This window comes from Neolamprologus multifasciatus, chromosome 4, assembly GCF_963576455.1.
Source record: "Neolamprologus multifasciatus chromosome 4, fNeoMul1.2, whole genome shotgun sequence".
Lineage (NCBI taxonomy): Eukaryota > Metazoa > Chordata > Actinopteri > Cichliformes > Cichlidae > Neolamprologus > Neolamprologus multifasciatus.
In genome coordinates, this window is record NC_140442.1 from 636611 (window position 1) to 650473 (window position 13863).

The 13863-nt window shown below is 44.2% G+C and overlaps 1 protein-coding gene across 1 annotated transcript; it reads left to right on the forward strand.

The window, feature by feature from the left end:
- Positions 1-4: 4 nt before the first annotated feature.
- LOC146519354 (uncharacterized) lies at positions 5-8466 on the forward strand (the record flags this gene model as incomplete). Its single annotated transcript, XM_085156635.1, has 7 exons — positions 5-96; positions 498-657; positions 765-836; positions 920-1066; positions 1399-1622; positions 1721-5373; positions 5922-8466. Coding segments are annotated over 7 exons (4440 nt in total), but the record flags the coding sequence as incomplete, so codon positions are not given.
- Between the last annotated feature and the right edge of the window lie 5397 nt (positions 8467-13863).

The following is a 13863-nucleotide window of genomic DNA, read 5'->3' on the forward strand; positions in this document are numbered from 1 at the left end:
CTGTCTCTCACAGATCAGTGAATGTCTCTCGGCCCAGGCTCAGGCGAAGCTGCAGTTACTCGAAGCAGAACTCACCGTCTTTGACCTCAAAGAAAGGTAGAGCCACACCAGCGGTGTAATCATACCTGCTTCGTGGGTCTCTAATGCACGTCAGTGTATGAGTGCAGAGGTCTGTACGGGATAAAACCATCAGAGTCTGCCGCCGGTTTCAAACAGGAGAATGAGCTCAGTTTAAAATGCAGGTTTTCATCCCAACACGTTTATGTAACTGTCACACTTCTGTAATTTAACGTGAAAACTACAAAATCACGCGACTCCTCCATCATTCAAACCAGTCAAAGCGTCGCTTCATCACCGCGCTGTAGCTGCTAGCTGCTAGCTGTCTGCTAGCTTAATCTGTTGTTCTGATAACTTAACCTGTCGTCCAAGCATGATCACACCTACACGCAACAACATGGCTGTGGCCAAATATAGCTGATCCTTTGCTGTGTGCGCAGGTGCCAAAAGGTGCGTGAGCAGCGTACTCATCTGGAGGCGGAGCTTAGTGACCTCGGGCTGCTGGGGGAGGTCCTGAAAGTTCACATTCTGCCTGAGCTTCAGAATCTGCTGAATGAGCAAAAGCAAGAGAAAGCGGATCTGCAGACTCAACGCCAGCAGGTAAAACAATCTCACCTGGATGCTTAAAAAAACCTACACCCCTTTTCCTGCCTACCTGTGTAGCAGCTGAGATGCACATCACTGAGTCTTCAGACCTGATCCAACAGGTGGACCACCTGAGACGGACGAGTGTTGGACACCTGGACAAGAACAAGAGCAAACCCAGGTGCAAGACTCAGGTAGGCACACTCACACCTGCACACCTGTATTTTAACATAAAGGGGACATTAATAAGGATAATAATGCAAACGCATTTTAACAGGTGTTTGGTGTTCAGCTGTCCATGCAGAGCATTTCACAGGTGACCTTTGACCCTTCATTGGGGTCAGACGCTGACAGAGCCGAGCTAGAAGCAATGAGGAGAGAAGTGTGCTGTCTGACAGCAGAACTGACGCGACTTCAGGCTGCGGTAAGATCAAACTACACACCAGCACTCCGATGTTCTGACCAGGAACCCGTAGGCCCACCTATGAGTTCCTCTGGTTCCTTCAGCCACATGTCATTTAGTTTTTTCCAGTCTTCTAGATTGGGTTGATGCTTTAGTTTAGCAAGATAATCTTCACAATAACACGTGTTTTATGAACTCCTCCCCCCAAAGAGCCAATCAACAGCTGAAGCCAAAAGCCGGTCAGACTAGAAACAACTCCAGAGTTTACTCAAAGTCAGGACTAAAAGACAAAACCAAAACCATCAGAGTCAAGATAAAAAACAGGATTAGAATGAGTCTTCCTGTCTGTCCAGGTCTTGGTGTTGGAGTCCTCTGGTCGGGAGCAGAAGGAGTCATTACTCCAGCAGCTGGTGGTCCTACAGGAGTCAGCAGATGGTTTGTGCAGAGACCTGGACTCAGTGCTCCAGGCTGCAGCACAGCAGGCTGCAGACCATCAGTCACTGCTGGACGTCAAGAACCAACTGGGGGCCGAGCTACGGGACTACAAGCAGCTGCTGCACAGCGTGGACCGTCAGAGGTATGAGATGATGATAGGGGAATAGATGAATACGTCCCCTTTCAGTTATTAATCTTCAGTTTTTTTGCTCTTGCCTTTGTCTTGTTTTATCTTTTTAGAGTTTCACATGTCGACTTTAACTCCAAGCCAGATGTCAGATCTTCCTGTCTTGAGACCAGAAAACCCACATTCAGAACCGTCAGTGTTCAGGGCGGCCGCGTTCACACTCTTGAACAAACACCAATAGTTTCACCGAAAACAGTGACTGCAGCCCAGTCAGATTTTGTCCACAACAAACATCCAAATAACTCACCTAGAACACTGACCAAGCCTCTGATGGAGACCATCCAAAACTCTGAAAACCAGAGAACCGTAGTGCTTTATAAAAAAGTGTGCAAGTCCATCATTTCTACAGAGACAGGCAGCAGACAGAGGAGCCCTGTGGAAGTTCTTACTAAAGATCATGATGTTGGGGCTCAAACTAGCCGAGACGTGCGGGCTTTGGTCAAGACTTCCAAAACGGGAGTAATCGCAGCTCCGGTTCCTGACAGCATCGATGCCTTTCCGACCAAACAAGAGACCTTTGCTTCCAAACAAGCTGGTTCACTCTCTACTGACAGAGGGACAGACATGGAAACTAACAAAAACACTCCTTCTGCAGGACCAGACATAATTCAAAAAACACATTTTGTAATGCATGAGACCTCGTTTCATCTCTGCAAACCAGTTGCTGTTGAGGTAAAAGTGAGAGAAGCTTTGATCTTTACTGAGATGGATCCAATTGAAGCCTCCTTCCAAGCAAAGGAAAAAGATCCAACAAAGATCATCATCAGGGAGGCTGAGACTCCACCAGAAGCTGTCAGGGACATGGACGAAAACGTCAGTACAGTGCACAAGCCAGGATCTCCTCCAGTGTTTAGATCAAGTAAGGTTCAGGCAGCCCTTATGAAAGAAACAGATAAAGGAACAAATGGAAGGTCTGGAAAACAAACAGTAGACGCAGAAGATGTTCTAATCCTTGATCAGAGTTTGGGATTGTCCAAAACCGAACTGCAGAAACTCATAGAAGACAAACCTGCAGTGCATGACAATGAACATTTTTTGTCTAGTATCTCAGAAATTAATAACAAGCTTCACAGTAAAACTACAAGTGCTGAGAACTTAAAGGAAGAAGTAGACAAAGTAGAAGAACTCCATGACTGCAAGGAAGTGAAGATGACCCATCTTAAATCAGAAAATGAGCTGATAAATCTGCAAAGTCAGGAGATATATTCCAGTGCTACAAACTCAGAGATGTCTATAATTCTAACTGATTCTGGTGTGGCTTTAAGTTCCTCCAGCCCTGAAGAGCATCAGAGTCCAAGAGAAGAGGAATCAATGAGTCCAGCAAAGCCAGATGCATGCTTGAATCCAGAAAAGTGTTCAATGAAGAGTTCCACCGAGCCAGAACCGCATCTCACACCAGACGATCCACACATATGTTTAAACCCAACTGAGGATATGACTGAGGTGGATGATGGGCTTGTAGACAGAAAGGAAGAAGCAGAAGATACTTTGATTGTCCTGAGTTTAGATAAAAGTTTAACAAATATGTCCAACAACAAACTTGTGAAGGATGCAGATTCATGGACCAGTGTCGCCATTTCTTCTCCAGAAAGCAAGGAAAACCAAAAGTGTTATATTCAACATACAGATGGTTTAAAGGCAGAAGTGGATGAAATGAAAACAGTCAACAATGCCAGCGAGTTAAAGCTGGATCCAGTCGAGTCTAAGAAGGAGACAGGTGATCTTTCAGGGGAAGAGGCGTCAAATATATCTACAAGTTTAACAGATTCTGGTGTCGGTTTGAGCTGTTCCTCTTATGAAGAGTTACAAAGTCCAAAAGAAGTCCATTTGTCAGTTGGTGAAACAAATTCACCCAGCTGCTTGAGCCCAAACATATGTGTGAGTCCGGATGAGACCGAGGTCATGCTAAACCTTACAGATCAAGTGTTTTCCCCAGTAGATGTGGAAGACCACATTGCAAGTCCTGATCTACTTCAGAGTCCAAATGACTCAGACGCATGTCTCAGTCCAGATAGTGATGTAAAAGAAGAGGCAGGAAGTCTGACTGAGGCAAATGCACGTGTTCACCCAGGAGAGAAATTCATTCTGTCAGCAAAAGAGGATGGACAGTCGGTATCATTTAGTGGAGATGGATCATTGCCAGAAGACAGAGATACGAAAGTCATAATGTCAGAGGGAAACCGGGGTGTGCTTTTTAGGCCATTTCAAGGTTATGAAGGAAGGGGAATGAAGCTGAATGACACAAAGATAAGTTCTAGACCAACCAGTCAGAGAAGCAGCCTTCAGGTGAGCAGCAGTCATGGAGGCTCGGCGTTTGGAGATAGACGAAGTATCATAGCAGACAGAGAGGAACAGCTTGGTTTTGGAGGCCTTTATCGCAGAAGAGATGCAAGAAGGTCCAGAGGCAAAGATGTAAGTGGTCCTGCAGATGAAGATAAGATAGGAGGTGTGACTATGAATAGAGGTTTGAGGGGGCAGAGAAACGGTGACTGGCAAGAGAAGATCCAAACAGGTAATGCCGAAGAAGCAAGCTTTGGAAATACCCTTTCCAACAGAGGAATGGCCTCTAGCAAGCCAGGAGGTTTTAGCAGCAGTGGAGATGCACAAGTGGGTACAGCAGCGGTAAAGGGAAGATTCAGTGGAGACTTGATGGTTTATGGTGGCTGCTTGGGACATATGAGTGTCAGCTCACCTAACTCAGGGAGCAAGGACCATCTTCCAGAAGACGGGAGATTTGGAAGTAGGCGGTGGATGGTGTATGGTGACAGTCTTACACGTAAGAACAGCTTAGACGCTGGGACTAGCTTACCCAATGAAAGGGGTGGAGAAAACTCATCCATGAATGGAAATCTTGCGACAAGTCCACCAGAAGCAGGGAGATTTGGGAGGAGAGGGAGTGCAGAGTGGATATTTTACGGAGGCAGTCTTGGACGTAAGAACAGCTGGGCTAGCAGCGATAGCTCGCTGGGTGCTGGGAGCAAAGAACGCCTTTCACCGGCCACAAACTTGGCCACAACCCCACCAGGAGCTGGGATATTTAGCTGTGGGGAGGGGAAGGTTTACGGTCGGCCTGCTGGATGCACGAGCAGCGATAGCAAAGACTGTCGCTCAGCAGCCACACACATAGCAACAAGCCCACCAGGAACACCAGGAGCAGGGAGGTTCAGGCCGATGGTCAGTCCTCCCAGCAGCTACGTCAGCAGTAGGCGTAGACTCAATAGTGCTGGAAGTGGTGGCAGGCTGAGCTCGGCCAGTGTCGTGAGGCGCAGCAGCAGCGTGGGGAGTGCAGGGAGGGGCGGGGGAGAGAGGACAACCAACAGGCAAAGAGCTCCGAGCCCCGGGAGGAGGATCGGGGGCAGTGGGGGGTGGCTAAGCAGTTCAAAGGCTGCTGGGAACCGGAGTAGCGGCGCAGGAAGCGGATCCAAAGTCGCTGGTAGCAGTGATAGACTCAGCAGTCATGCTGGAGCGAGGATCAGCAGTTCAGGGAGGACCAACAACACCGGGGGTAGGGTCATCAGCAGCAGCGACCGGCCAATCGGGAGCACGGGAAGCCAAGCCGGAAGCAGCAAGGAGAAGATCAGCGTCTGCAAGATGGCGGCACTAACGATCTCAGCTGCAGGGAGGGAGAGAAGTCAGGAGAGACAACGACAAGCTCAGAGAGCCCGACAACCACGACAACAACAAGAACAACAACAAAAGGCTGCAGGTGAGATCAACGTCACAAAGACAACAATACAAACACATCTGAGGAGTTCATGTCCAGCATGAAGAGAAAGTAATGCAGGCTACACGAGCAATGACCTGATCTGAAATAAGAACATCGTTGTGGGGTCTTTACTTTCCAGCATTAATTGCTGTTGTGATTTGGTGGCTTATAAATAAAGCTGAATTGAACTGACGCATGCACACGTTAACTTTCTCGGATTACTGAGGCTGTTTTCAAATATGCTGAAAAAAGAAATCACATAAAATACACAAAGCCTGAGCTCATGGAAATCTGTGCTGTAGATTCTAAATGCCTGGATCGACGCTTCTGACGTCTGCATGAATTTATGTGAAACTAAAGAACATTTGATTCGGTACAGCAGGGAGCATCTAACCTGTGTCGTATGAAGAGGCAAAGCTGCTACTGTTTGTTCCGTTGTTTTGTTTACAGACTGTTTGTTTATACGTTCAGATGTTTTCAAAAGTACACGCTGTGATGAAGCGTCACTCTGTTTAACAACATTAAGAATCGTCTCTCTTGCCTTGCAGCTCCCTCGCCTCTCGTCCAGCGCTCGCTGACCACAGGTGTCAGGGTCATGACCTCTGACCCCGAGGGCGTCGATGACATCATGCAAGTCTGAGTAGGGTGATATTTCCCCCTCAAAATCAGCTGATTCTTTTTCTACATTAAATAGTGATTTTTTACAAATTTATTATTATTTTAGGCTTTTCCTCATAAGGACATTAAAGACTGACAGGAAGGACACGCAGCAAAGGGCCGCAGGTCGGATTCAAACCCGGGCCGGCCGCACTCAACCATGCAACATATGGTTGTCTGAGCATCCCACTGAGCTGAACCAGTGCCCATAGATATTGAATTTAACGGAGCCGTGACCACACAGCAGTTTTTATCTCTATAAGTTGAATATTTTCAGCCTGACAGGTACACAGGCAGCAGACATGTTTAACACTTTTAAGCTCTGAAGCTGTTTCATTCACACTGAAAGTGTCTAAAGACGAAATCAGTGTTTTGTTTCCAAATCTCAGAGTGTTAAAATACGATGATGCTGGAAGAATGACGTGTAGAACATGATGCTGTTACGCAACAGTGTTGGGGAGTAACGGAGTACATGCACCGCAGTTACGTATTTAAAATACAAAATATGAGTAACTGTATTCTGTTACAGTTACAGTTGAAAAAGGTGGTATTTAGAATACAGTTACTTTGTTTAAATAAACGGATTACACGGCGGTATTTTCCTGTTTCATATGTTCGGCTATGTCCTCTCTATTTTTGGTAATTCCACGCCGGTGGAAACCCAAACAAACACGCATTAAGAGGCTCAAATGTCTAATGTCTCACGGCCCACGTCACCTGTTGTGGCCATTTTTGTTGAATGTTTATAAAACGCAATTTGTATTAATTTTTGTTTTTTCTTTAAAGTTGTAAGAATATGCTGACCTAGTTTTGTTATGTAAATTTGTAATTCATTTTATTGGAAAAGGTTTTGGAAAGTGATTGGTTTATTGGCTTATGGACCCTCCCATTAATCACGGGATTAAGAGCACCCTGGAGGGGTGTGGTGAGGATATATTTTTTGTTTGCCAAATGTCTGATGGGAAGACGGGAGGGTTAGAAAATGATTTTTTGACCACTTTTGAAGTTGTTAAAGCAAATTAAGTCAACTTTCGTTTAATTTTAAGTTTTAAGAAGTTATTTGGTTGATTTTTGTTTATAATTTTGCACGAAATAAACGCCATATGATTTTAAAACAATGGAGTCAGAAGTGCGTTCTAAAACAAACCTCCCATTGCCACCCACGGCCTTTTCTTGGACTTTTTTGGTGTTTGGAAAATAAAAGGCCTTGACATCACCTGTACTTGCAGCCTGGTGTTGGTATGGAGAGTAACCTTCAGTAATAGTAATAAATCACATTCATGTAGTTGTAAACAGCATGATAATATATTAAGTAATCCAAAGTATTCAGAATACGTTACTCTCATTGAGTAACGTAACGGAATACGTTACAGAATACATTTTGGGGCATGTAATCTGTAATCTGTAATGGGATACATTTGAAAAGTAACCTTCCCAACACTGTTAACAAATACATGTTAAAAAGAAGACATTTGTTTCACATTTAGAGGACAAACCACAGGTTTGGGCTTTAAATGGTTAACAGTCTCATCAGTTGGTTTCATTTCCTTAGTTAATAATAACTTAGATTTGTATAACATCGTACAAGAAAACCAGCTTTTAACGTTTGTCTTCTTTATGGGAAACAAAGCAGATGCTTCAGGTGTTGGAGTGACACCAGGAGGCAAAGGTGCTTCGTCAGCTTCTCCTAAAAGTTCATGTTGAGCAACATACGACAGTAAGCACCAGGACTTGTTATTGAACTTCAGAATCAGCAGATTAACGTTACAGTCGTATCCTCGCTGGGGATTGTTTTTAAATGTCGAGTCCAATAACAGCTTGTTCAGGTTCTGTTTTCCATCTTTATCAGCATCCTTCTGTGTTAACCAGAGAAATCTAATTTGTACACTTTGACCTGGGAAATAAAGCTGAATATTAATCTGTGTCCTGTTTCCTCTTTAAGAACATGAAAGCGATAAAGTCATGAACCATCCAAAGTGTCTGATGAGACGTTTTAACTCAGGTTGTGAAACAAACTCACTGCTGCTGGCTTTGTAAAGTAGTTTAGTTTTGTAGCTCTTAGTGAAACACAGGAAGAGCACAGCGGGCGTTCCTTCATTCAGCCTGAACGCAGGAAAACCTCTGAAATCTGAGGCAACTGTCAATGAATACACGGCCTCCACCTGTGACTGCTGCACATTCAGTCTAACCACCAGAGGGCAGCAGAGACAAAGTGACCTTCCTCCATACTCTCTCCTCATCTTCTTACTCAGTGGTGCATCAGGAGTCTTTCTCCATGAGTCATATTGAAATAATAAGTATGTTTGTAAAAATCAGGCATCATTTCAAAACTGGAGCATATTCAGTATATTCATACATTCATACACATGTTCAGCTGCTCATTAAGGCAAATTTCAGCTGGACGCGGTGAAGATGACCTGCTGACACAGGTAAATATGGAGCTCACTGCACACCTGTGTCTATAATTATTTTTATACTTTCCCAAAGCTGAAGTTCCCCAAAACGACAGGCTGTCACATCCCTGAGCAAAGATCAAAACATCACCATATCACCAGCCGTCTAAACACAACGGATTATCACACAAATTGACTACACTCCTCAGAGACAACAATACCTACGAAGCCTGAAGACAAGACCCTACAAGCAAATACAAAAAGAAAGTTATCAGTTTACTACAGCAACTTGGAAAGGATTAGAGTTGAGGATAGAGTTGTGGCCAAAGGTTTTGAGAAAGACACAAATATTGGTTTTCACAAAGTTTGCTGCTTCAGTTTTTAGAATAGCATATTGCATATACTCAAGACTGTTATGAAGAGTGATCAGATGAAAGGACCTGCTGGCATCATTTCAATAATCTTCTCATTAACTCAGGTGAGAATGTTGATGAAGAAGATGAAAGACGATTCAGCTGTGGGATCGCCATTCCTGCGGTATGCACAGGAATGGCCCGCAAGTAATTTTATTAATAGAATAGAATAAGGCCGCACTTCAACTTTTGCCTGAGTGTATTGCACTTCTTAGTTTTAACACCAGGGGAGCTGCTGTTGATCCAGCAGCAGTTGCTGTTGGAGCAGTTGCTCCACCAAAAAGGACAATCACAGAAGAAATTTACCCCAAGTTACTAAACAGGTCAGAACCAAAGAAGCGAAAGGTAGAAAAGTGAGTGCTGAAAATTTCAGACACGGTGGGAGAGTGAATATTTCTTCAAAGAATTCAAGGGGAAGTGTGTCTGTTTGATCTGCACTGAAACTGTGGCAGTTATGAAAGAGTATAATGTATGACGTCATTATGAAACCAAACATCAGGCCTGTGCATCCAACACTAGTGCTGAGAGAGCAGAAATTAAAGCAAAGGGTAGGTCTCCTGCAGGAAAAGGCTCCAATAGCAGCTATGAGGTCGCCCAACTCATCGTGAGACATGGCGAGCCTTTTTCAGATGGAGACCTCATAAAACACGGCCTCGTTAAAGTCACCGAAATAATGTGGAAAAAGTGCAGGACTTCAACAACATCAGCGTGTCCAGAATCCAGTCGTGCAACGCATTGAAGACTCGTCAGCCAACATTAAACTGCAACTGTCTGATAAAGCTGTGCTTTCGATGTTTACTCCATCGCATGCGATGAGAGCACCGACCCCACAGATGCCACACAGCTGCTAATTTTTTTGCGGGGAGTGGACGAGAGCATGACCGCTTAAAAAACATATCCCACAGTACCCGTGTGTTAATAAGCATGCATGTGCAGGTACACATGCTTCAAATATCAATAATGCGCATCGATTCTGTCACTACTCTGTTTTTGCGCACAACTTTCTTATCTGCGTTTTTCTTGCTAACACACAGAGCACATTGAGACGTTCGCCAACCGAAGCATGTGGAATGTTTTTGTTGCCGGAGCTGTGAAGCTGCCAGAGCTGCAGGTTTGTTTGACAGATCTCCATCAGATATTTCAACCACTCCCTCCTTTGAGCACAACTTAATTGCAGCTGTGGAGGTTTGGTGGGCGTCGAACGTACGTGTCACAGCAGCTCGGCGATGACAGGTGGGTGTGTAGTGACGGGAACAGTAAACAGTAAAAGGTCTGCAGGAAACTGGTCGGTCCTGTCAGCAGCCTGCAGGTAGGGCAGCAGCACAAGGCCTCGTCTTAATCCTGTCACAGCAACACACATAACCATGAATAACACAGAAATACTTACATCCCCTCATGAGCAGCAGGATTACACAGATTTGTATAAAATTTTCACCTTCAAAATAAAAGATTTTAAAGTAGAACCATTGCAACCAGTCGCAGTGACCAAATGTGAGTATTTGAACTGTGGTGTCCACTTACTGTTACCCATATGGCATGCATGTTTACCCCTGTGTGAGTGAGTTATGTCTCAGGGTAAACAAATGCTTTAGGTAAAATATTTGTTTTGATAAATTATCTTTCATAACCCTGGAAGGACGGACAAGTTAAACAGCATCGAGTGAGGTTTAAGCTCAACTTCACAAAACCCGGAGCAGCTCACAGGTTGCTGAAATGTGTGAGGAGAACTTTCCTTCTCTTTGTTTCTCTGTGGCACAAACAGGGACAGCAAGGTGGATGAAGCTGGGAGATCCTCTGTGCTTTAGCCGGATGAGCTGGAAATGACAGATACAGCTCCTGCCTGTGTGTGTCTGTTTTGTATTGTTTTGTATTTTTTATATTTTCTGCTAGAATAAAAACTGATGTCAGGATGAAGACAAATGAATCCAGCACAGTTCTCATGGAGTGCAGGTCACTGTAACACAACACCCGGTGCTGGGAGAGGGCGTGTGCCGCTGCAGGTACAGACCTGCAGGTGGAGTTATGGCAGGTATTTCCCAGAGGCCTGTTGGAACAGAGCCTTTTTACCACACTGATACTCGCGCCTCTAATCTCAGCCTCCATCTCCTCCGACTCCTGACTGCGTCTTTTGTTTCTTTTGATCTTCACTTTTCTCTCACAGGCAGTCGGTTAGCTCTTCTGTTAACAAGCTTGTTGCCATGTCAACGACACACCTGACTACTTGAATCAAGCCAAATGTTAAACGGAGATCTTACATGAGCAGAGTAGGATCAGTAAAGAAAACAGAAGCTTAGCAGGTTATTAAGATGACAAACGTTCACTTTAACGCAACAACAGAAGCTGACTAAGTGATTTACAGTCTCTCACCTACAAATCGCCATCGCACGCTGCAGCTTTAACGTTTCCTTTTACTGCAAACACAGCGTGACCTGATTTTATGCCTCTCTGCTGTAAACCTGCTTCACTCCAGCACACACTCAATTCTGACAGAAACTGAATGGAGTTTGGTTAAAAGTTGGAAGTCTTCTTTGTTTGACTAATAGGAAACTAGTTAGTTGGAGTTTTAGCTGAAAGTGTCCTGTTACTGTTTGTACGGCAGATATTTGCCCTCCATCAGTTCCACAGGGATAAAGGAATGAAGTGTTTGATCAGGTCAGACGGTTTGTCGAATCTGGTCACATCTGATGGACTTTGGTGCAGCTTTTTTACAACAAATGGAACAGACTCAAAATAATGAAAACAGTCACGTCTCACTAGGATGAGGTGAAATGTGAATGAAGTGTGGTGCATCATGTTTAAGCATATTTACATTTTATGCAGACACCTCCATCGTCAATCAGCTGACCTGTGAGCACTGATGCGCGCTTTTTCATTGGTTTGAAGTCAAATTTGGCCCAAACTGAATGCAAACCGTTGGACCTCACAACGGCCTTTGGTATGGTTGACCACCACATTCTGCTTTACAGACTGAAATACTGGGTCGGTGTATCTAGATCTGCCTTGCAGTGGTTCTCCGTATAACTCCTCATATAACGATGCTTTTCTGTGGCACTTTCTAAGTACAGTCATCTTCCACTTCTCTTACCTATGGTGCACCACAAGGTTCTGTATTGGGGCCCTTGTTTTTTCTAAGACATCTGATTTGTCTTTGGCATATTTTGAGCACCTTTGAGTACATTTGCTATCACTGCTATGCAGATGACATCCAGTCATATATTTAAACCCCAAGATGTTTCTAACCTGCAGATTCTGGATGAGTGCTTAGAATCCATTAAAGGTTGATGGCTGATGACTTTCTCCAACTTAATGAAGGAAAGACCGAAGTCCTTGTATGAGCTCCTGATAGACACATACCTAAGATAATGAATGCTCTTGGTCCCCTTGCAACATTTGTGAAATCATCAGTCAGGAACTTAGGGGTAACCTTTGACCCTGCTCTCACTTTGGATGTTTACGTCAAATCTCTGGTTTGGTCCTGCTTTTATCACATAAGAAACATTCCTCAATTAAGTCCTATTGTATCACGCACTGAACGGGAGATTGCTATACATGCATTCATTTCATCACGTTTGGACTACTGTAATTCACTGTTTATATGTCTAAGCAAAAACTCCCTGGAGCGTCTGCAGGTTGTTCCAAGCGCTGCAGCAAGGCATCACGCTGTAGCTAATACAGCTGCATTGGCTCCCTATTGAATTCAGAGTCCATTTAAAGATTCTGGTTGACTTTTCAGAGCTCTTTGTGGACCAGTACCAGCTGACATCATTGAACTTCTACAGCCCTATGTCCCTAGCTGGTCCCTGAGGTCATGTGATCAGGGCCTAATTGTTATACAGCATACAAGACTGAGAACTGCGGGACACAGAGCTTTTGCCACTGTGGCCCACAGACTGTGGAACTCCTTTCTTCTGAGCTTAAGATCTGTGGACTCAATCATCTCTTTTAAAAAAACAACATAAAACTCATAATTTTTGAATGACATTTGGTTAAATTTTTGCCTGTTTGTTTTAAATGCCTTGGTATTTCACTGTGAAGCACTTTGTGATGTTTGTCTTAAAATAAAAATAAAAAAATAAAAAATAATAAAAATAAAAAACTTTTACTTAATAAGTTAAAGAAACACTGAGCTGATCCTGTAGCAGCGAGGAGGCCCCAAATATTTGTCAGGTTTTGCCAAAACCAGATGGATTTTAAAACTTCAAACACGCTGAGGACACGCTTTCTCATCAAATAACATTTAAAACATGCTGATGTTTCAGGACACGGATGAAACAGAGTATGAACAAACTGCATCTTTGTCTCACTTCCACCTTTAGAGAGACTGGCTTATTCCAGCAGTGACGCCCCAACAACACGAGGGACCTTCAACACCTGGACAGACATCAACTCCAAGGACCTTCCCACAAAAACCCCCCACAAATGCACCAGATTCAAACCAGATCACACAATGGAGTGATGAAATTAACAAGACAGACGTGAAGTCCTGGTGTTAGCAGGACATGCAGAGGCTGTGAGTTTAGGTCAGGACTCATGTGTCTATCACCTGTTCGTGGTGATAGAGGGGTGTGAGCCTTGTAGTGTACATGGGACACTACTAGGTGGGCAGCTATCAGCGTGTGAAACAAAGTGTGTTTGAACATATTTGTGTCACCTTTCACACCTCTGTGTGAGCGGCGTGCAGGAATCGTCCGTCACTTCATGGCTGACGGCTTGTTGGCTTTTGTGCACACGCTGCGCTGGAAGAACCGGAGTGTGTTGGCACAAATGTCTGAAACTTGGCAGCACATGAATAGAAACTGATCTGCTGTCAGTCTTTATTGTGCAACGCCATTTAGAAACCATTATTCGTTATTCTGAAGTCAGGTTTTAGCATCTGTTGCCTCTGGGCTGGATTTTACTCATCATATAAAGCTTGATAAATAATTTTAATCTTTCTACCGCACCATCAATGTGAAAGGTGAGCGAATAAACCTACCAGGTGGACGAATGTGACAAGTTCTCCCTCAGATTGTTCTCATCATGCAACA